This window comes from Tasmannia lanceolata, unplaced genomic scaffold (genome assembly GCF_043159265.1).
Source record: "Tasmannia lanceolata isolate RefF3 unplaced genomic scaffold, GAP_Taslan_0.1 ptg000025l, whole genome shotgun sequence".
NCBI classification, from domain to species: Eukaryota; Viridiplantae; Streptophyta; class Magnoliopsida; order Canellales; family Winteraceae; genus Tasmannia; species Tasmannia lanceolata.
In genome coordinates, this window is record NW_027518702.1 from 14315931 (window position 1) to 14338768 (window position 22838).

At 38.7% G+C, this 22838-nt stretch overlaps 3 protein-coding genes and 1 pseudogene across 3 annotated transcripts; 2 read left to right on the top strand and 2 right to left on the bottom strand.

The window, feature by feature from the left end:
* Nucleotides 1-337: 337 nt before the first annotated feature.
* On the top strand, nucleotides 338-5142 carry LOC143857552 (GDSL esterase/lipase At1g71691-like). The gene is made up of 5 exons (XM_077368023.1): nucleotides 338-636; nucleotides 2066-2187; nucleotides 2830-3069; nucleotides 4005-4254; nucleotides 4722-5142. Exons 1-5 carry the CDS (start codon nucleotides 348-350, stop codon nucleotides 4958-4960), a joined length of 1140 nt encoding a protein of 379 aa, XP_077224138.1. The 5' UTR covers nucleotides 338-347; the 3' UTR covers nucleotides 4961-5142.
* Nucleotides 5143-7382: 2240 nt separating this feature from the next.
* Nucleotides 7383-12055, top strand: LOC143857553 (ras-related protein RABA2a-like). Its single transcript, XM_077368024.1, has 2 exons — nucleotides 7383-7711; nucleotides 11352-12055. Exons 1-2 carry the CDS (start codon nucleotides 7547-7549, stop codon nucleotides 11829-11831), a joined length of 645 nt encoding a protein of 214 aa, XP_077224139.1. The 5' UTR covers nucleotides 7383-7546; the 3' UTR covers nucleotides 11832-12055.
* Nucleotides 12056-12205: 150 nt separating this feature from the next.
* LOC143857681 (anthocyanin 5-aromatic acyltransferase-like) lies at nucleotides 12206-14954 on the bottom strand (annotated as a pseudogene).
* A 1010-nt stretch (nucleotides 14955-15964) lies between these two features.
* Nucleotides 15965-20591, bottom strand: LOC143857935 (ras-related protein RABD1-like). Its single transcript, XM_077368486.1, has 8 exons — nucleotides 20433-20591; nucleotides 20269-20341; nucleotides 19939-19986; nucleotides 19784-19831; nucleotides 18057-18128; nucleotides 17299-17454; nucleotides 16989-17092; nucleotides 15965-16211 (listed from the first exon to the last, which is right to left on the bottom strand). Exons 1-8 carry the CDS (start codon nucleotides 20444-20446, stop codon nucleotides 16118-16120), a joined length of 609 nt encoding a protein of 202 aa, XP_077224601.1. The 5' UTR covers nucleotides 20447-20591; the 3' UTR covers nucleotides 15965-16117.
* Nucleotides 20592-22838: the final 2247 nt, after the last annotated feature.

Sequence of the window (22838 nt, forward strand, 5' to 3'; positions counted from 1 at the left end):
CCAATCATATTCAATTTTTACTTACAGGGAGCTTCAATTTATGATGATGATAATACCCCAATAAATTAGCCATAATCACATTATTTCTCTCTATATTATAGAAAGAAAAAAATTTCCCGAGAAAATTGAATAGGGCCCAAGTGAAATTAGATGACTAAGAAATTTCCGAGGTTAATTTCGTCATTTTAAAAAGTTTCTCGACTTAAAGTCAAAGATGTAAATTGTACAGTTAAATAGCTCTGGTAAAAACAATAAAGACATTAATTACCTCTCTACTCACCTCTTTTTTCCACGCCTATTTATCCCCTCATTTTCCCTCCCTTTTCTCATCTTTCTCTTTTTCTCTAATGGCTAACTCTAGCTTTTTCTTCTTCCCTTTGAAACCCTTTTTGTTGTTGGTTTTGTTTTTGTTAGGGTTTTCAGTTTTAGGCCAAGAAAGTATTGCACCAAAAGCAGAAGGAAAAAGGAAGGAGCTTGTTCCAGCTCTGTTTATATTTGGAGATTCTCTCATAGACAATGGTAATAACAATAATCTTCCTTCATTAGCAAAGGCCAATTACTACCCTTATGGTATCGATTTCTCTGCTGGTCCCACTGGAAGGTTCTCTAATGGTTACACTATGGTGGACGAAATAGGTGACTCTCTTTCTATACATTTTCTTCAGTTTCTTCCTTACTGTACTCTCCCTCCCTCCCTCTCTCCCTCCCTCTCTCTCTCTCTCTCCCTCCCTCTCTCTCTCTCTCTCAAACATGGCATTAGGAAGTTCTGAACTAAGAGGAAAATATACAGAATAATGGTTAAACTCTCTCTCTCTCTCTCTGAAAATTATTGACAGTTGTTGCACTGTGGACGACCCTCCTACTGATTTTGGCACTACCATGTTTTGATAAGTGTACTAACTCATCTTTTATAATTTAAACAGATGTCAAATATTATTACAGTTCTCTAGGAAACAATTAAAGACAAACTGAGTTTGTGCTATTATTAAAATACGGCAGTGCCAATATCAGTTGCCTTTTGTTATAGTTTTAACTGGTAAAGTTTATAGCCAAAAGTTTTTCTACGGGAAATGATATTTCCACAGTTTTTATTTGTCTTTTCCTGAATTTTTTAAAAAGGAAAAACAACAGAAAGGCGGTGGAAATATGGCTGTCTTAAAGAAAAGACAAACAATAAAGGTGCAAGTACTGAGAAAGGACGTATATATCAGTGACTATCCTCTCAAAGCTCTCATTTACTCTCAGATGTCAACACTCAGCTTGTTTTGATAACGACACTCTTCATTACTTATGTTGGGCCGTAGCCCATCTACCGTAGGGCCCACATCTTGTCGGTTTGCCACATGTACGGTGGAGATTGCCATATGCACCTCTATAAATAAAGCTGTAGCATTTAGTTCTTGCATTTAATGCTTCTATCACTTCATCTCAGTTTCAATCGTTAGTAATTAATTAGAGAGATTTTTCAAACATTCCTCACCAACAGTAATAGCAGCCCCTTGTTTTTATACGTACACTCCCCTGTGTTGATATTGACAGCCCTTTCTAAATTGAACTTTTAAATTGCTTACTAATAGCCAGATATCAGCCCACCTAATCTATACCTACTATTTTGTTATTTATACCCCAAATCCCAAAAATACCCATCCCAACACCATTACATTGTTTATATTTGTATCATGCAATGCAAATGAGGGGTCCATCATTTGCTGACCTTGGCCGTTCATCTAGTGGGCCCCAAAAATCTTATACATTGGATGTGCCTAATGGTGGGTATATAATATAATCCATGTATGTTATTATATAAGCCCAATAAGATAATGGACCAGTGTAGTAGGCTTACATGGGCCAGAGTCCATTAACCAGTCGTTAACCTTAGTGTATCTCTATATATAAGGGCTGGAGGCAACAAACTTGATATTCCAAACTAGATACCTTGGGTGTAATGCTTCAAGCAAGAGGATTACCTCTAACACCTAATTACATGATTGATGGCCCACATAAAGCGCAATTTTCACTGTGGAAAACATGAAATGTTTTATTTTCTTTTGTTTTATTTTTTCAGCTGATCTACTGGGGCTTCCGTTGATTCCGCCATATTCACAGGCTTCCGGCGAACAAGCCCTTCACGGCCTCAACTATGCTTCCGCCGCGGCCGGAATTTTAGACATCACTGGCAGAAACTTCGTAAGTTTTTCTACAATGAGTTGCAAATGGTGTTGTACCTACATGTATCTATGAATTTAAGGGTAATTTTGTAATTTCTTTTCTGTCATTCCATGTTAGCATTGTTCTAAGCATAGTACTAAGGGAACAAAACTTGGCTGCGCAGCTCACTAAAATAAAGGGGAAACAAGGGGTGTGGAAATGTCAAACAAGGGGCGTAGAAATATCAGACCATGGAATTGACATTGCCACAACTCCTCTTTCCCTTGATTTTAGTGTCTGCCCAACGTTGCGTAGCCAAGTTTTTTTCGTACTAAGGCGAGTCTACCGAGGACTGAGTCAAGTCATTAAAACTAGGGATTTGATTTTTGCCCATAAATCCCTAGTTTGTAAAATAATTGGTAAATAGTCCGTAAGAATCCCTTAATATCCAAAGAGTCATTTTTTAAGACACCCAGCGTCAGTGTATCAATGACAAAAAGGAGGCTAATGTATTTGATGTCAGAAAAATCCAGTGGCTTTGATTGCAAAGTACACTGGCAATGGGTGTCCCAGGTGATCAAAAGGGGCGTAAATATCACTCCCTTTTTTCTTTTTTTCTTTTTTTTACGTATGAAAAAGTAGCTTGAACCCGCCCTACTCAATTTCTTCTCTCCCATGCAGGTGGGTCGCATACCCTTCAACCAACAAATTCAAAACTTCGAAAACACTGTGGAGCAGATCGCCCATGAATTGGGGGCGGCCAACATTGCAGAATCCATCAGAAAATGCATTTTCTTCGTCGGAATGGGAAGCAATGACTACCTCAACAACTACCTTATGCCCAATTACAACACTCGAAACCAATACAACAGCGACCAATTCGCTAATCTCTTGATCCAACAATATTCTCAACAGCTAACCGTAAGTCCTCAACATAGTCACAAATATTTGTGACATATTTTTTTAAAAATATTATGATATTTTTTGGATTTTTTTTTTCGAGAATTTGAAAAATCATCAAGATCATATTTTATTTTGGGAAATGATATCAGCACAATCATGTTTTCATATTTGCACAAACCCGGCTTGTCTTTTCTTTCTAAATTGTCTTGTGAGAGCTTTTTGGGAAAGGTAATAAGTTTGATAGCTCTTTAAATACTAATACACAGGATGGGTTAGTGAAAATATCAAAACATGGTCTTGTTGATATCATTTCCCTTTATTTTTATGGCAAAAATATCATTATAAATTCATGTCATATTATTTGCTATCCTAATTTTACTCTTAAATTTATAATTAATAGGAATGTTAAATTGAAGGGCACCCTTGTAAAAGTCAATCACTAAGTCCCCTCCCCATTGAATCCACTTCATCAACCTGTGTTTATAATAATCACTGCAAAATATAACAAATGCAGCCCGATTACATGTATCCAATGGGGGCACCCTTGTGACTAATTTTTGCAAGGGCGCCCCTCGGTTTAGCATTCCTATATAAGTTTATGAAAATAGGAGAAAACCCAATACAATTTGGGTGCCCTTTGCAAATATTTATAGAGGCTTTTACAAGTAGTTACTGTGGAAAACATGTGCTTAACTAACTATAACTACATGTGTTTGAATTTCAAAATAGATAACTAAATAACTTCCTAACCTACCACTACCATGATCCAATGGTCAGATCCTTCTAGATCTGATCCTTCTTGCTACTAGGAGATGCTAATTTATCATGAAAAAAAATTCCTGACTTCCAGACACGGCCTAAGGGAAATATTTGTGACTAAGGTAGTCTAGTCTATAGGATTTTTCAAGCAGTGATCCCCGATGTCTTAATTTACTATTTTGCCCTTATTGCAGAGCCTTTACAATCTTGGAGCTCGGAGATTTGCTCTCACCGGCGTCGGTCTACTTGGTTGTATTCCAAACTTCCTTGCACAAAGCATTGACAGTCGTTGCTCCGACTCTGTCAACAATCTCGTCGTTCCTTTCAATAACAACGTGAGGTCGATGATCAATAGCCTCAACGCCAATCTCCCTGCCGCAAAATTCATATATCTAGACGTCTACAGGATGTTCCAAGACATTCTTAGAGACCCAAGACCCAATGGTATGTGAACTCACCGAAGGGTAGTATAGTCATTTCCATATCATACCCTATAAATGTACTTGGAACATTGATTCATAATTTGGCTAATTAATTTTCAGCAGAAATTCATTCAGAGATCAAATAAAGAAAATGATTTCGACACAAACATGTCTTGTCTTGATACAAGACGCTCATGTTTCTTGTCTTTTATACTTAAAGAGTTGTAAAAGGGTTTTTACTGTCCCCAAAAAGCACTTATCTAACGATTAAATGCTAAAAGACAAGATACATGAGCGCATGCATCAAAACATAGTTGTGCTGAAATCATTTCCCTAAAATTAAATGCCTGGTGTCATTGACTTTTAAAATGATAAAAAATTGACCTATATTGACAAAAACACCCTCAGCTAATTTTTTGGGCATTTGTTTCTTTGAGACAACCCACTTCTCATAATTTGTTTACAATTCCTTTACTTTTTATGCCTTAGGATTTAGCGTTGTGGATCGCGGGTGCTGCGGGATTGGGCGAAACAGCGGGCAGATCACTTGCCTTCCCTTCCAAACTCCATGCATGAACAGAGATCAGTATGTGTTTTGGGATGCTTTTCACCCGACAGAGGCTGTCAATATCATTTTGGGAACGCAGGCTTTTAATGGAAGTCCTAGTGTTGCATATCCCATGAACATGCAACAGCTTGCAAGTCTAGATCTTGAGCCTAACAAGTAGAGTTTGAGCTGTTATTTGGGAATAGAAAGTTTGGTTGAGAGAGGGTGTAGTTTTGATTTGTGTACTTTTGAGTTGGGTTTGGTTGCTTCACTGGATAACTGTATCTTTTGGGGTGGGAATTTGATATGTCCACACCCTTTGGTAGAATTTCACTTTTATTTGATGATTCATGATTGTGGTTCTCTTCATTTCTTCCATGTGCAATGCCTTGGATTTCCCTACAACTTTACTTCATAGTATAGTGGTAAGTAGTGCTTGGTTGTCAACCTTGTCGAGCAGTGGAAAGGGGTGTCATCACAACATAGAGAGGACAGAGAATCATTACCAGGAGTTGGATCAAATATCAAGGGCGGTCCAACCTGCACGGGACTTCATTCATGCTCGGGCACCATATAAAAACTCTTTGAATTACTAGGAACCATCACAGAAGGCATTTCGTGAACCGGCTGTTGCACAAGAGAGCAGCCACATAGGCTCGGATTTTGCCTCATTATTTAATTCATATGAGATGGCTGCTCTCTCATGCAGACAGCAGATTTTGTCTTCATTCACGTGGTGGCTGCTCTCACATGATCTTAAAAAATCCGTCCAAGAGTACCCTAACTAGAAACAAACTGCTAGCTCTACTTATTATTATTATTACTTGACTCTGGCTTTATTAAAGGGCTGGAACTTGAAAGACCTTGCTTTTAGCTGTACCTGGTAAAAGGTCAAAGGTGCAAGCGAAATGTCTTATGCGATGGTTGCTAGCAAATTACAGTTCTTAATGATGAGTTAGTACAATTATCAAAACATGGTAGTCCCAACATCAGCACAAGTTCTAATGATGTTTTCATACGGCCTATGGGTGTTTTCGGGAACAAAAATGTCCGGGAATTTCTCGTAGTGCTCTGTTTGGGAGTTGTAGGACTATCAATTCAGGTAGTCCTTCTCCCAAACCTCAAGCGGGATATTTTATATGGCGTAAGCCCGTGTAGTCCAGTACAAAGTATATGGGTAGACCTAGGGGTGTAAACGAGCCGAGCCGAGCCGAGCTTGGCCAGGCTCGGCTCGGCTCGTTAAGCTCAAATACCAGGCTCGGGCTCGGCTCGGGCTCGAACCAGGCTCGGGCTCGGCTCGGCTCGGGCAGGCTCGCGAGCCGCTCACGAGCTTGGGTTTATCGAGTTTCGCATATGGCAAATGGTGGTAGCAAAGGTAAAGGTTCGTAGCAAAAGTAAAAAAAAGAAGTAATCATTACTTTTGAAAATGTAAAATAGCTAATTTATATAGTTTGAAATGAAAAATTACGAAGAACAGGTACTATGTTATGACAATTAATAAATAAATACCAAAAAATGATAAAAATTATGACAATTACGAAAAGAAATTAATTTTGAACAGTTTGATTTACGGTGATGTTGACAGAACATACCTACCCTCACCTACCATCAGTACGTTATTTTTGCTTTTTTATATTATCTTTACTTTACGAGCTTTAACGAGCCGAGCCGAGCCGAGCCTGGCCTAACTCGGGCTCGGCTCGTTAAGCTTAACGAGCCGGCTCGGCTCGGCTCGTTAAGGATTCGAGCCGAGCTCGAGCCGAGCTTTTTTCGAGCCGAGCTCGAGCGAGCCTCCGAGCCCGAGCCAAAATTGACACCCCTAGGTAGACCTGGCAAAAGTGACCCGGACCCGCGGGTCCACCCGGCCCGCCCGTAAATTTCCGGGTCCGGGTCACCTATTGGTGACCCGTTAGAAATTGACCCGCGGGTCCACCCGGCCCGTCAAAAGTGGGCCGGGTCGGGTGGACCCGCGGGTGCCCGTAAAAAAAGTGCAAAAGACTGTTTTTTTCTTATAATTGTCATATTGTTTTACTGTTTTCCGTAGTTTTCTCGGTAATTGTCATATTTTATATGTAATTATTTTACTTCTGACCTTTTTGCGGTAATTTTTCATTTCAAACTTACAAAATTCTGAGAATCTTTTAAAAATCCGTAATGATTACTTCTCTTTATTCTCTGTATTGCTAGCCACCTTTGCCGCCGCAGACCGTACTTCACCCAATCTTTGCAGCAAAGGAGAGGCTACAAGCCGAAAAATAGCCCAGGAGAAGGTGGCTAGCAAATCCCTAAATAAAAAAAAAACTCTTAAAAAATACGTCAACAATCCGGGTGACCCGCGGGTCGACCCGGCCCGTACGGGCCGGGTGCGGGTCCAATGTCAATGACCCGTAGAATTTTCCGGGTCACTTTGACCCGGCCCGTTTGACCCGGACCCGTACGGGCCGGGTCAAATCCGGCCCGGCCCGCCCGTTTGCCAGGTCTATATATGGGCTACACCATAGTCCATAGGATCATCCAAACCATCCATTTAATGCGCCACAACGTAAATTGATTGACGGTGGCGTTAATGATATTTCTCTAAAAAAACCAGGGACATTTTCGGCATTCTCTCTTGTTCCACTTTTTTCTCAATCTTGATAGTAGCGAGTAGTGAGGAAGATTTGTCAGGTGCTGGGGGGTTGTGATCTCTAAAACTGTCTTTCGTTCTGTTATTAGTTTTGATTTCGTTACAGAAAAAGAGTGACGGAATCGTTTCGGAACGGAACAAATGGCGAGGAGACCGGACGAGGAATACGATTACTTATTTAAGGTGGTATTAATCGGCGATTCAGGCGTGGGAAAATCAAATCTCCTCTCCCGATTTACTCGGAATGAGTTCTGCCTCGAATCCAAATCCACCATTGGTGTTGAATTCGCCACGAGAACTGTTCAGGTCTTTTTCTCTTTCTCTTTTGGATTTTAGGGTTTTTTTTTTTTTTTTTGGTTAATGTAGAGTTTGAGTATTTTCCATGGAAAATGTTCATGTGTTTTTTGGATATTCTTCGGAATTCGGAATTTTCCAGTTTTTTTATTTTCTTCTTTCATCTTTCTCTTTTCATTTGTTTGGTTTGGGTTTTTTTTTTTTCTGTTAATGTTGAGTTTGAGTATTTTCCATGGAAATGTTCATGTGTTTTTTAATATTCTTGAAATTCGGAAATTTTCAGTTTGTTTTATTTTCTCCTTTCTTTTTTCTCTTTTCATTTCACTGGCTTGGATTTTAGGGTTTTTTTTATATTAATGTTGTGTTTGAGTAATTTTCCATGGAAATGTTCATGTGTCTTTTTATATTCTTGGAATTCGGAGTTTTTCAGTTTTTTTTTTTTTTTCTTCTTTCTCTTTTCATTTCACTGGTTTGGATTTTAGGGTTTTTTTTGTTAATGTTGAGTTTGAGCATTTTCCATGGAAATGTTCATGTGTTTTTGGGTATTCTTCGGAAATTTTCAGTTTTTTTATTTTATTTTTTTTCTTCTCATTCTTCTTCCATGGATATCTGTGTTGTTGATATGTGGTTTGTACTTTTTTGTTATGTGAGTTTGGGTGGATGTTTTTACTGGAATGGCTTTGGATTTCGAATGAATTTCGCTCTAAATGTAGATTAGACAGAGTTTTGAAGCTCTAAGGATTGGTTGAGATTTTCTAGTTTGGTCTTGTGGGGTTCTCAGGATGGCTTTGAGTTGTCTTAGATTTACGTTCTCAGGGCTTTGCTTTTGCAATGGTTCTTGAACATGGACTAGTCATTGTTATCTGCTTCATTGCTTTAATTCGCCCCTAGAATGTGAGCACATGGGCAAGTTTGTGTTTATTGAAAAATCAAGGTTGAGTTCCGCTGTTGTTAGAATGATGTCTCTGATTTGATAGGTCCACACACATTTTTTTTTGTAGGTAAGCTGGGATTGAACCCCCGACCTCTAGGTTCACACACCTTCATTGATCTTTGGTACAGTTCTGAAATTTAGTGCATTGTTTGATTAGGATACACAAATTTTCTTTTTTGCCGATTGTTTGTGGTGTCTTTAACTTATGTGTATTTGTTTGTATTGTACTATTGTGTAAAAGCTTAGTAGCACACACAGGCACGGAGAGTCAATGTGTATGCAGAAATTCAAGTGTGTGTGTGTGTGTAGGAAGATCTTTCATAAATTAATCTTAAAAAATTAAAGAGTCCTTCTTTTCTCTCTCTCTCTCTCTCTCTCTCTCTCTCTCTCTCTCTCTCTCTCTGTGTGTGTGTTGTTATGTGTGGATGGGGGGATGGTGTGTGTTATAGATTAGAAAATTGTGAAGACGTTGAGGTGGTTTCCGATCTATTTGATGTCGCTGATTAGTTCCTCAGCATGCACAGCTATTATACTGCACTTCCTACATCGTCTTTACTAGCACATGTGAAGTACCCAAGGTTTTTATGGTGAGGGGAGAATTAAAGAGGGCTTACAGTCGTGGATTTTGTTTTAGGTTACTGAAGTTTGAAGCTCAAAGAAAGTGTCTCGATTTTTATCATTGTGAGGTTTAAGTGAAATTTTTATTGTTTGTAACATGTCCCTCTCCTTGATTGTGTCTTAAATTTTTATTGGCTATGGCTGTGAAAACCAGCACTTGTTACCAAGGGCTTTAGTACAAGAACAACTCCATGGTTTTATGCCATGTATAAACCCATGCAACAACAGATTTATTGGTGTGGAAGACAGAGTTGCCCCTACACGGATTTTAGATCATCTTATCTTCATTTTTTTGATCCCATTGGTAGTGAAAGAAAATCTTCCCTAATTTAATTCGACGAATCAAAGTGAATTCCCCTAACAAATGGCAACTCGTTGACAAATTTTGGATTTAGCAGCTCTGATGCAGATCATGGGCATAGCACATTTCCATACATAGGATAATGCTTCACACTGGTTAGGCAAACTAGCTAAACTTGTGATTCATCTCAAAGCTCATTGAGTGGAAATTCTCCATTGGGGCCGCCAACCTCATGTTAGGTTTGAGCTGGAAGGCCATCTTCCCTTCCAGTGGGGTTGTACAATCGTGTTTATTGATAACGTAGAGTATATTAAAACTTGGTTATGAACATCTGTGCGTGCAATTTGACTGCATACTTGTGTGACAGCATTGTTGATGGAGCCTAACAATCTATGATACTTGGATACTTTTGTAGGCCTAACGTACCGTGTCCGACACGCTACAATACCAATACTCGTATATGGATACTCGGATACTTCATGGATTAAAATAACTAGAGTGTTTGAAACATGTCACTCTCTTATAATTAATTATAATGCTTTTTGTTAGTGTCACATATTTTCCATTTGCCAATAAATTTGGAGGTAGCACTTTGGATAATCCAGATCTTGGGAATAGAAAGTAGCTCTTTCAGTGTACTTTTATATGTATTGTTATATCTCTATTTGCAAATAATGATGATATTTTATGCGTATCTTGGACTAAATTCGGAGAGTAGTTATTTGGGTTATCAAGATCTTGGACTTAAAGGAGTGGAATGCACTTTCTGTGATCCCATTGGCATTAGAGACTCAGATGAGAGGTTGGGTTGTGTGTGTGTTGGTGGTTACTCGTGGTGTCTGACAGCAAACCCTAGCAAATTTGATACACTAACACATATTTTAGTTAATTTATACGTTGAAAGATATTTTATTAAGCTTTAGTTAATATGACCATAACATATTATAGAAAACATTAATTTGAAATCCTATAAACCATAATTCTAGACGAATACTCTAAATAGTATCTACCAAAAGAAAATTTAAGATTGACCAGTTGCTCCAGTGGCATGGAAGGCATACATGCTTGCATTTGCTTCCAACTGCATATTTATCTGAGCTTTAGAAAGTAGAAACTTCCTTACAGACTACGGTCATGTGTTGAAAGTTATTAGAAGAATAGGCCAATAAAAAATTACCTATTCCCGTGTCCAGTTCAATTAGGCAGTTGTTCTCCATGTTCATTATAAGTTGATCACCATGTAAAATGATCCATTTTATTGAAAAGAATTCGATGTGCCAGGCATGTGTTAACAACTTAACATGGGAGCTGTTTCTTTGTTCAAATGCTATTTATGTCATGGGGTCTTTCCAAAGGAATTCTTAAAAAAAAAACACACACACACACACAACTTCTGCTCTACCTGCCCTTACTCGTACGGAATGCCCTAGGATCATTCCTTCCTTTCATCGACGGTTGATAATGAAGAAAGATCCACGGGCAGATGGTTAATACTTTAATTCCCATTTAAAAAAATCTACCCCCCTCTAATTTCTCTTTTTCCTTTCGATAGAGTTGTTACTTATTCATAAAAAAATTTCTTAATACTATAATTTAATTGGACGTTCATGATTCACCTTCTCGGATTTTTCCCGCTGGTTTAGTGAATTCGTCAAGTCCCAACTGTTTGCGTCTCAAGGGTTGCAAGCTTGGTTAGTTGTTTCCTCTCTTTTTAAAGAGAATTTTCTCGGCAACTATTGCGAAACGCTTGTCAAACTGAACACCTTGCTTCTTTTCGATGGTATTTGTGCTTATTCCAGGTTGAAGGCAAGACTGTAAAAGCACAAATATGGGACACCGCGGGCCAAGAACGATACAGAGCAATAACCAGTGCCTACTACAGGGGTGCACTTGGGGCGCTTCTAGTGTTTGATGTGACAAAACCAACAACATTCGAAAACATCAGCCGATGGCTCAAGGAGCTCCGAGATCATGCCGACTCCAACATTGTAATAATGCTTATTGGAAACAAAACCGATCTGAAACACCTACGTGGGGTTGCCACTGAGGATGCCCAGAGCTTTGCTGAGAAGGAAGGCCTGTCATTTATAGAGACGTCCGCACTCGAAGCAACCAATGTGGGGAAGTCTTTCCAAACAATCCTTGCTGAAATATATAGGATAATTAGCAAGAAGAATCTATCTTCGGCGGATCCTGCTCCCACCAGTATAAAAGAAGGGAAAACTATTACTGTCACCGCGTCCGATGCTATGACAAAGAAGCCATGTTGCTCAACATAAAGGTGATTTTAATTTTCTGTTTTGGTAATTTTCGAGATTTTTTTAGTGTTAAACTGTGGTTTTTGTTTGTGGTTGGGATCACTGAAGTTGTAGCATGGGTTCTTGTATGAGCTCTTTATTGTTTTCTTGGATTTCAGTGTTATTTGCCTCATTTCTCATAAATAGATGGATGAAAATTAGATTTTTCAAAAAACCCAGGAAAAATTTATGGGAGTTTTGAATCATATTTTGACTGATGAGATTTTGTGTTCAATCATTGTGCTGATTTTAGTATGGATCTTCTTCTTTTTCTTGAGGCATTATTATTAACGAAATGATATCCACTCTTATTTTAATAAGGGCATTCTCTCTATTTACAATCTTTTAATAAGGTGTTAAGGGCTCTCCTGTAATTCCCAAAAAGCCATTAATAGAGAGTCAGAAAAGTAGATTATTCGTTACATTAAATTATTAAAAGGAATTTGCTAGGCCAATTTCGTGGTTGGCCTAGCTAAACTCGATACTGGAAAAGATCTCCATTCCAAAAAAAAGTATATACGCAGTGAGGAAATACTAGGAAAGGTGGAAATGTCATTTTCGGGCCTGTTTCGATGGCGAGAAGATTTTGATTTGGATTTCTCACATTTGCAGCCCATTTTGCGTTCTGATTTGGATCTGGATCAAATCCTTGGATTTCCAAATGAGCGACTGAGTGAAAAAAAATCAGATTTTCAAATATGTTGTGGAAATTAGTAGTTGGAAATCCACAGATCTGGCAGTTTCCTTGCAGTTTCCTTCACCCTCTTTGCTCCTCAACCTCTCTCCTCTAGTTGGAAGTACCCCTCTTCCCTCTCTGAGCTTGTAGGAGATGAGATGGATGGACCCTAAGGAAAGGTATTTGAGACCATCTGCAAAAAGAGAGGCTTCCATTTTTGAGTCAGGGAGCGACAGCCCAACCTCAATCCCACCTTCTTTTTCTGTACTCTCTGCAAGATGGAGGGTCTCCCGTCTATCTTCGATGTTTAAAAACTCAAACTTCTTAGGTCACCCCCATCCAAAATCTGTATCGTACACTCCAAACCTTGGTGACCATGCAACTCCATAGAATCCATCAGGCAAAGGTGGGTATTAAATGTCTCGCAACCCAATCCTCTGGCCTCTTCAAAATTCCCTTGTTGAATTCTTGGATCGATCGTGCGATGACCTCTGCTGCTGCCACAATCCCATCTTCGCCTGAGAAATCACTCCCCTTTGCCTTGCTTATGCACCCAGCAACACAGTTTCCACAATACGTAGCTGGTATCGGCATATCTAGACGATCCCTACAGTTAATAGGGGACCAGAGGTGGATGATATTTTCACCAACATCCCCATTTACTTTTGCCAGGCAAATCCAAATGTAGGCGCACGTTATCACGTAAGTTGAACAATGGGTTCGAGACCGGGACGAGACCCATTGCTTCAGCCTGTCGATGTCTGCTCGACTTAGGATAAAGGTGGCTCGAACCAAGTGAGGGGCTTGGGCTTTGTTTCCATCTAACGTCTTCGTGATTTGGCTCATCTTTAAAGTTTCTCTTAAATTCTCAAGCTTGACCAGTAAATTGTCTTTGATCTGCTCTAAACTGTTGACCAAGGACGTCCTTTCGTAGATTGCGAACAATGTGATAATAGAAGCATCTCCTCCTGAACTACAAATTGAAGCCCATGACTTAATGAAATGAATCATACTGTAGCCATCAAGGGCTGCATGGTTTGCAGTGAAATCGAAACTGATGCCCGGGATTTGGAAATACAGTAACTTGTAAGGCTAGTAGACGTAGATTCCGAGCGTCAGATTTCGGCAAGTGGGGTGGAAAAGGATCAAATTCTGTTAAGTCTCGAGCATGGTTTGATGCAAGGTGGTGGAAATCGGTGTCCTACTCAACGACCGTTAACGAGGTGGAGTCACCATCGGCATTACAGATATTGTACTCTTCAGTTTATGGAGAGCGAATTAGATTTCCAGCTAAAGGGAAGAACAATTTGAGAGTGAGGGAGAGAGAGTGTTTGATGTTGGGAAGGAGAGAATGTATGAAATGAGTCTTGGGGTGAGGGTATTCGTAAAACAGAAGGTTTTGGATGGGGAATCTAGGTACAAACATTACATCGAACAAGGTGATAGAGAGAGACTGATGGGAGATTGAGCCTGGCGAGGGAGAGACTCGACAAGTCTCGAGCACATTCACCTTAGGTCATGGTGATTCATTGAGAGGGTAACTGAGTGTTGCCATGGAGAAGGGGAAGGAGTAGAAAGACTAAAAGAAAGATATTGCCCAATGGAAGGAGGAGAAGAAGGAAGATCTTTCTTTAATGAAAAGTTTTCTATTTTCTATTTAGAATTGATTGGTCATACCTGTATTGCAATAATACAATAATATGAATGACTTGTTTATCACTCGATTTCAGGGTCATAATATTATGCAGGAGAGATGGCCTCAATGTTCATGACTTGGGCAACATTGTTTTAGGGAAATGTTATTGGTACTACTGTATTTTGATGAGAGCACTCCTCATTTTATTCAAAGTACGGTATGGCCCACACCATAGGATGATCCATACCGTCCATTAGATGGGCCACAGTCTAAATAGGTTGTGCCCCAAAAATTATTTCCATAGGTTGATCTTAACCCTCCGATCTATAGAGATTTAGGATCAACCCTCTAACATTCAGATTGGAGGGTCAAGGAAATGATTTTTGGGCACAACCTATTTAGGCCGTGGCCTTCCTGTGGTGCGGGCCATACCGTACTTTTTACTAGACTAAACACTTCCCACTACCACCTCCCCCACTCACTCTTTCATTGGGAATTGCAGAGTCAAAGAAAGCAAATTAATTAATCGAAGAGAAAGCACCATGTCCTCCTACCGCGAGACATGCCCAAATTGGTCGCTTATTTTCACTTCTTCATTTTCCATCTAATTTTATAACATGGGGCTGATAAATTTGCCTGTTAAAAATACGTTAACTCCCTTCATTTATCGATATTTGTGTCCTTTACTGGTTGTAAAGTTAAGGAGTCTTTCTCCTTTTGATGTGGCTGTTCTCCTGTTTGCCAGGTCTATAGACTTGTTTGATACGCGTGCAATTACCTTCAAATGCGTCATGAATTACCTTCAGAACTTCCATTAAAATTGAGCTTAACCAATTCGTTTGAGGAAGGGCATCACCTTTTTTTCATTTTTGAGAAACAGTAACTTCATTAAATCCCAACATTAAGGGGCCGTTTGGATACGCAGATTTTAGAATCCTGTTTGAAAACCTGGATTCTAAATCCAGGTTCTTGATCAAGCTGCCGTATGCTGTCCTGACAACATTTCTTGGATTTTAAGTAAGAAATCCAGGTTTTAGAAATCTCTCCCACATCCTGAGATTTCTAAAACCTGGAAACATAGGATGATCTGCTGCTCTCTTGCTGTCGCAAAGAAGGGTGAGAAATCAGAAAACGACGGCCAGTCTCTTTCTTCCCTCGTCTCCCATCTATAATTTTGAAGGAAACAAGGATTCTAAAATCTGCTTATCCACAGCCCAGATGCCGAGCCATTCATCCACACTATGACATTAGATGAATCTCCCGCCTCGTTGGATTTGCAGATGCCAATAGGGCCATAAAAAGGATACCCAAATCCTATCAACCAAGTCGCAGATCAGACCTCCCTCCAATCAAAATTCTACCATCTAAGTAGGGGAGGGCACCACCTCGGATTGACATAATCTCCTTATCTTTTTCACAAATAACATTTCGGTCTCATTGGCATTTTGGTTTAAAATTATCATTGAAAAATCAAGAGTTCATTACTGACCCGCTTCATTCTTGTGTGAGAGGATAATTTCAAGTTATTGCATTAGCAGGTTGCTAATACTACAACCAATACAAAAAAAATTCAGGTAACTGATTATCTGCACTCCTTAGTTTTGGATAATGGCACGCTCATTTTATTAAACATTTTTCATTTGCTGTTGAGAGCTGTTCAGGAAGCGTAACTCTTTAACAATTAAGTAAACAGGTGTAAAATCAAGGATTCCCATTATTAAAATATGGGTGTGTGGATATCATTTCGCCATTTTTAATATTTTGTTGGATTGGATTATTGATAAGGTTATTTGGTCACTGATCTGCCTGTGATAAACAATGTTGCAGACTTTCAACAGTTCCCAACAATAATAGTATTTTGTAGAACTGATTTCAAGTCATTGAAGATTAGAGAAGAAAGCTGTCTGATTATCTGAGCTAAACAGCATATATAATACTATAATACAGAAAGAATGGCTAACCACAACAGTTGCTTTTCTGTTGAATTGGCTGACCCCTGATCGGAACTGTGTTTTTCGGATTCCTGTCTGAGCTAGGTTGATTTCCCATTCTGCAAAGTGAAAAAACTAATTTAGTTCATACGATGCTTTTGTTAAAAAAAAAAGAATATCGGAATGTTAAAGGATTCTGGATAATTAATTTATAAGAGAAGTTTATAAAGCAAAATCAGTCAAACAAGCACATCATTGAAATGAATTTGAAGGCGCTAGAAATACTAGAGATTATTAGCACAACTGCCCAAGTGTACTACGAATGACTGAATCTTCTGGGTGCAGGAACTTTGAGAATTTGTGAGTAGACTTTATGTAATACGTGTGCTATGAGATATAGTTTAGGTCCCATTGTATCCAAGTAGTCGACACTCTACAATGTTTCAAAATGCGGCCAAAGCAAATCCTAGTCGACTCAGCATGGCTTGATCGAGTACTCGGTTGATGCTGTCATAACTCAGGAGAGTCAAAGGAGTTTTGATCGACTCTGCAAGGCAAAATGCAGGCTCGGACAAGAATGCGGTCAAGGTAAAATGGAGTCAACTTGGGCATGCCTAATATTATGTGGAGAGAGAGAGAGAGAGAGAGAGAGAGAGAGAGAGAGAAATACACCAGGGTATTAGTAAATTCAATCAGCAAGCTACACCAGGGTATTAGTAAATTCAATCGGCAATCAACAAAGACCAGGCAACAGGATGATATTTATAATAATGATGTAGAGTAAAACTCAAAAGAAAATGAAGATCAACAGCATCAAATCTATGATTCATACTAAATGGAAAGATTCAGAATTCCAATCCCATAAAGCAAAAAATAGAGGCACTGTAGGGTCTAACCTTTTCTTGATCTCCCCAGCCATGGTTAAGAAAGCTTGTTCCACGTTAATCGAGTCTTTCGCACTGGTCTCGAGGAAGGGAATTCCAAGCTCCTCTGCAAATGCCTGCAGTTTACCATTGACAGCACCTAAAGTCAGCCAGAATAAGCAAACAATGTGAGCAAATACAGAAATAAAATTGGCATTAGCCTTCAGACAAAGGATTGTGTTACTTCAATAGTTGGGGACACTAATAGCTGATCAGATATTAATCAAGATCTTTAACATATTAACCCAAAATTGTCATTTCTGAATTAGAAGTAACATATTACCTTTGCTGTTTGTGTGTCCACAACTTTGTTTTCAACAAGATCACATTTATTTCCAACAAGAAGTTTACATACACTATCATTTGCATATCTGTCAATCTCACTCAGCCATTGCTTGACATTGTTGAAACTCTCCATCTCAGTAACATCATAAACAATCTGTTATAATCTCAGGGCATTAGTACCCATTTGTTGGCATCGTATGTTACAATAAGAGACAAACAATAAAAGTTTCAGGAGAATTCTAATAACCCAGAATGTAGTCACATATACCAATAAAAGTGTACAAACTACAAAATACTTAGATGACTTATAAAATGAAATAAACCCTTGTAGTTATATGAAAGAAAATGGTAATTTGAGGATTACAAATGGTTTGAAAAGCATGCGACTCAAATCTTCCTAGAAAGGAATTGAGATCATTGAAAATTTGAACTGAAAAAGAAATAGAAAATCCATCTCATTTTTGGCAGGCAACAGAACTTATCAATAGTGAGAGTTTCATGGCTTTGAATGGATAGTGAAACTGTTTGTAATTCTATATAAAAATATAAAAAGCAATATGAGAGGCAGCTGCTAACACAATGGTAGTTCATTATTAAGATGATAACTAAGTTTAGACTGAGTTAGAAATTTACAGACCCGAGAACCTTAGATTTGGCTAGCTATAAAACCAAATGGAAAAAAACCAGGCATATGCATGTAGGAATAACCCATAACATATTGACAAAAGTAATTATTAATTCAAAAAGAATTCTTACAATGATTCCATGTGCACCTCGGTAATAACTGCTGGTTATGGTCCTAAACCGCTCCTGTCCTGCAGTATCCCACTAAAAAGCCAAACAAAAACGTTATAAAGTTTAATGTAGAAATATACCTAGGTTCCATTTCCACAAAAAAAGGCATACTAGCAGATCATTTCTTACCAATCTTTTCCAGCATGAAGATATGAATACACGTGGAGAGACATCCATGCAAGGGGGATGCTTTTCCTTAGTTTTGTCGCTATTACAAGATTTCCCTTTTGGGCAATATATGATTATAATGCCCCCTTTGAAGAGTGTATGACTATAATGCCCTTAAACGACCTATGATGTGGGACACTTCGAATTTATTGCCGACACATATGTCATGTCGTGTTCGACACGACACCCGTGTCCACGTGTCGACGCTCCTTGAGACACTTATAGATGTACTGCTAGAAGTGTTAGCAACTTTATATCTATGTATGTGTATGAGTGTGACACTATTTCTAGTTTTTAGGGGTTTCCATGTCAGATACCTCGTATTCGTGTCGAAACTTGGTCGAAACTCGGCACACGAATCCGGGTCCACAAATCCTGAGTATTCTCCCGCATAAAAAATTAATCTTACGATATCCTTGTTTGTTTTGTTTCATGTTACAATTTCTGTCAATATCTTTGATTACATCCATATTGTTTAGCTTATGGCATGAATAGCTTGTTCATAATGGATGGGGTTTCTTTTCCAACAGAAGTACCATCTGAGTGCCATGTGATGGAATTGTTTTGATTCAACCACTGTACAACAAGGTTTAAACCCTTGGTGCTGGCTAAACTGCCACAACAGCCAAATTTCAGTCCAGCTAGGCCAAATTGGCTGGTATTGTGGTTTTCCAAAAGGATGTGCCCACCTAATTGATTACATGAATGGCCAATTCGCATACAGAGCATTCATGAATCTGTTCACCTATTATGTGAACGTGCATCCACAACAATAATATCCCATGACAAAATCATGATTAGGATCAGTGTTCCAAAATGCGGATGTGAGTCAAAACGCGTCCAAAGCAAATCCTAGTTGATGCAGTCGAGTACTCAGTCGATGCAGCCGGGTACTCAGCTGATGGTCATAACTCGGGAGTATCAAAGGAGTTTTGATTGACTTTGTGGGGGCAAAATGGGGACTTAGACAAGAACGAAGGCAACCTAAATGGGAGTCGACTCGGGGGAGTCCACAATGATGCGGAGGAGTTTTGAAATTCTAATTAGGATGTTAGCAGATATATGATATGATTACAGGATATCGATATGTAAAATAATCTTAGCTTGTGGTTGGGACTTGGGAGGTAAATACTGCAATATGTTGATTACAAGTGTTTGATCCAAACAAACTGAAAAAAAAAACATTGAACTTCTTGAGGAGATAATCTCGAGTTGAAAGATTTCTATTTCAAATGAACCAATAAATATTGTATAAAAAAAGAGAAGTTTTTTTTGTTCTATTAACTAATAAAGGCTACTGATATTGACACTACCATGTTTTTATAATTGCACAAACTCTGCTTGCTTTTGTTATTTAAACAGCTGTCAAAGGTTATTGCAGTTCCAAAAAAAGCTCTCAGAGGCCAATTCAAAAGAAACGATGAGCACAGCTGCACAGATTGTGCAATTATTAAAACATGGTAGTGCCAATATCACTAATCCCAATAAAAAGATAAAACTTGAATCTTCTAAATACTCACAATCTGCAGCTTGATTGTCTTTCCATCCAGCTCTACAGTTCTAATTTTCTGTAAATCAAAATCATAATTTGCAAAATAAATCAAACCAAAAATTCAAACAAACATAATCAAAGACTTCCCACAGAGAGAGAGAGAGAGAGAGAGAGAGAGCTCACGAAATCTACGCCAATGGTGCTGATATAGCTATCGATATACGAATCGTCCTGAAAGCAATGTGAACAACAAGAAAGTAAAAAAGAAATATCATTACAAGCAGATTTTCATCCAAAAAGCAAACCCTAACCCTAACAACTTTTCCCCTTTCCAAAAAAATCTTATGAAAGGGTTGCAAATCGTCCCAAAATCAATGTGAACAACAAAGAAAATAAAAAAGAAGAAGCATTACAAGGAAATTTTCATCCGAAAAGCAAACCCTAACCCTAACAACTTTTTCCCCTTTTCAACAAAATCTTATGAAAGAAATGCGAAGAGAAATGTCAACTTACTGCGAATCTGAGAAGAAGACATGATTTTCCAACAGAGGAATCGCCGATCAAAAGGAGTTTGAAGAGATAATCGCTGAGATGAAAATAAAATGCAGAAAAATTAGGAAAAATGGAGAAAAATTAGGGGAAATGGGAAGAGAAAAAATAAGGAGGTAGATTCTTACTATTCGTTGCTCATTTTTTTATGAGTAGAGCGAAAAAGTTGGGAAATTTGTGTCTGAATTTCTATTTCTGGTTAGGGTTTGGAAGAGGATTTGGTGGGAACTGGGAAGAGAGAAGCTCTTTCCCTTGTTGAAAATTCTCCCACCTTTATTTAAAGAATTTCTTTTCCAGATTTATATGAAAGGGGCATTTTTGTCATTAAAAAAGGTTATTTGTTAAGTGGCGGAGAGCCATTAACGTGTTAGGAAGTTTATGACGCTTGCGTGTCTTCCCTATATTCGTATGAAATTACTTAACACGACTTACTGAATTAGAGTTCTTCAACTAAAATCCTCCCAGTTTTTTTATCAGGTTACTGATATTGGCACGGCCATGTTTTAATAATTGCACAAAATTGGCTTGTCTTTTCGTTTTTAAGGGGCGGCTGATAGTTTTTTTTTTTCTTTTTTGGAAACTAGTAAAGCTTTGACAGTTGTTTAAATAATAAAAGTTAAGATGAGTTAGTGCAATTATAAAAATGGTAGTGCCAATGTGGCAATTTTATAAAGGGAAATGATAATTTCACCCTTTTCTTTTACATTGGACAGCCAACTCCGGTGCACGTGGCAATCAGGTTCGTGGAATCCTTCCCACGTGAAGTAAAATAGTAAATCATCCCCTCAGTCATAGATACACCACAGGTGGCTGTTCCAAGTAAAAAAAAATTGGGGCGGAAATATCACTACCCTTTTATACTAAATTATAAAAAAGGGAAGTGATATACTAGCCCCCTTTTTCTTCCCCACGCCACTTCCCTCTAGTGTATTAATGACTACTCTTTTTATGCTACGAGGTAGGTGTTTAGGGGAAGAAAAGGGGGCGAATGTATCACTTTCCTTATTTAACATGGGCGATGTTAAATTCGCACCCGTAGGATAATTCGCACCCCTTTTGAAGTTTAAAGGGGTGCGAATCATCCTACAGGAGGTGCAATTTTATTATCACCCTAAAACATAACTTCCACTAAATTTAACTACTTTCTTTCCGAGTGTACCTTCTATTTTTTAGGGCCATTACCAGATCCAATTTGGATCGGATCCACCTATATTTGTGTTGTGATCAATTCCCTGGATAGGACGCCCGGGTCTTTCCCTGTTGTTCTATTCCTGCCATGAGTAAGATGCATGGAAGAGGTATGCCCGTGGAGGCTAGGATCCGTTGAGAGTGTCCGTTGTTGGTGGTGAACAGTATGATCTTTTCCCTCATTGTATTGAATCAATAAAAAAGGAGGTCAGTGCTATGGCCTCCTATTGTTTGTTCCAATATTGACAGAGGATGAGCCCCGTCGCATTTAGGGGACCCTATTAGTAAGGCGTGATTGTGATAAGGGCGTTTAGGGGCCTTAAATGAAAGGGGCCCTAATCCGAACTCTATTGGGTTATAATCTATGGATCCTACTTCCCGCATATGTATCATAATCTCATTAAAAATCAAAGTGTTTATTAGTGTGTCCTATGTCTGCTCGACGGGCAAATCACCTAAATTTTACACATGGAAAACACTTCTAAAACAGGATTCCGTGTTGAAAATAAAGGAGGGCTGAGAATGACCGAACTATTTGGCAATTTTCACCGGTTTGTTTTTGCATTTGTGGAGATGCAAGCTCTCTTTGTTTGTCTTCTGCACGAGTGTCAAGATAGAGGATCTCATGCTTCTTCTTCTTTTTTTTGGTGTGTGGGGGTGGGCGTGGTGGGTTAAAACTAGGTGATTCCTTTTGGTACATGATCTCCATGGCTGATGTTAGTATTGTTGGTTAAGATTTTTTGAGTGGTTGCAACAAAAATTGTGAAAATCGAAGTAAAAGGGCATCTTATGTTTCAAGCTCAATTTTTTACTGATGCCCCATTTCTCATTTTTAGTGTAAAAATGGGTGTAAATTTGTTTTTGCACCAATTTTATGTCAAGAGAAATGGGGCATCAGTAAAAAATTGAGCTTGAAACATAAGAGCTCCTTCAAAAGCACATGGGCCTTAAAAAACTGACCATAACTTCTAGGCATTACTTCATATCATAAGCATATCTTCTCAATCTATTAAGATATGATTTAATTATCCAATACAAGGCATTTAATAATAAAATTAGGGAAATGATAAATCTGCCCCTTTTCTTTGCATTGGACAGCCAACTCCAGAGTGTACGTGGCAATCAAGGCCGTTGAGTCCTTCCACTCTCCAGTCACAGATACACCACAGGTGGCTGTCCCAAGTAAATCAGAGGGTTAGGATCGTCCTAAACCTATGATATGTAGAGTTTTACTATGTGCCTTCCTTCTACATATTAGAGGGTTATGATCATCCTTTGGGGAGGAATTTTGGGGTCCAACCTATTTTCGTTTGGGCAAACTAAATGAACGGTTTAGATCATACAAA

Bases quoted from the DNA above. Each gene is read 5' to 3' on its own strand.
- LOC143857552 (XM_077368023.1), top strand. From the start codon at position 348: ATGGCTAACTCTAGCTTTTTCTTCTTCCCTTTGAAACCCTTTTTGTTG. The intron at 637-2,065 runs GTGACTCTCTTT...TTATTTTTTCAG, and splicing joins CACTATGGTGGACGAAATAG to CTGATCTACTGGGGCTTCCG. The intron at 4,255-4,721 runs GTATGTGAACTC...TTTATGCCTTAG, and splicing joins TAGAGACCCAAGACCCAATG to GATTTAGCGTTGTGGATCGC.
- LOC143857553 (XM_077368024.1), top strand. From the start codon at position 7,547: ATGGCGAGGAGACCGGACGAGGAATACGATTACTTATTTAAGGTGGTA. The intron at 7,712-11,351 runs GTCTTTTTCTCT...TGCTTATTCCAG, and splicing joins TCGCCACGAGAACTGTTCAG to GTTGAAGGCAAGACTGTAAA.
- LOC143857935 (XM_077368486.1), bottom strand. The intron at 18,129-19,783 runs GTGAGTATTTAG...TTGGCTTTTTAG, and splicing joins AGACAATCAAGCTGCAGATT to TGGGATACTGCAGGACAGGA. The intron at 17,093-17,298 runs GTAATATGTTAC...GGTAAACTGCAG, and splicing joins TGGACACACAAACAGCAAAG to GCATTTGCAGAGGAGCTTGG.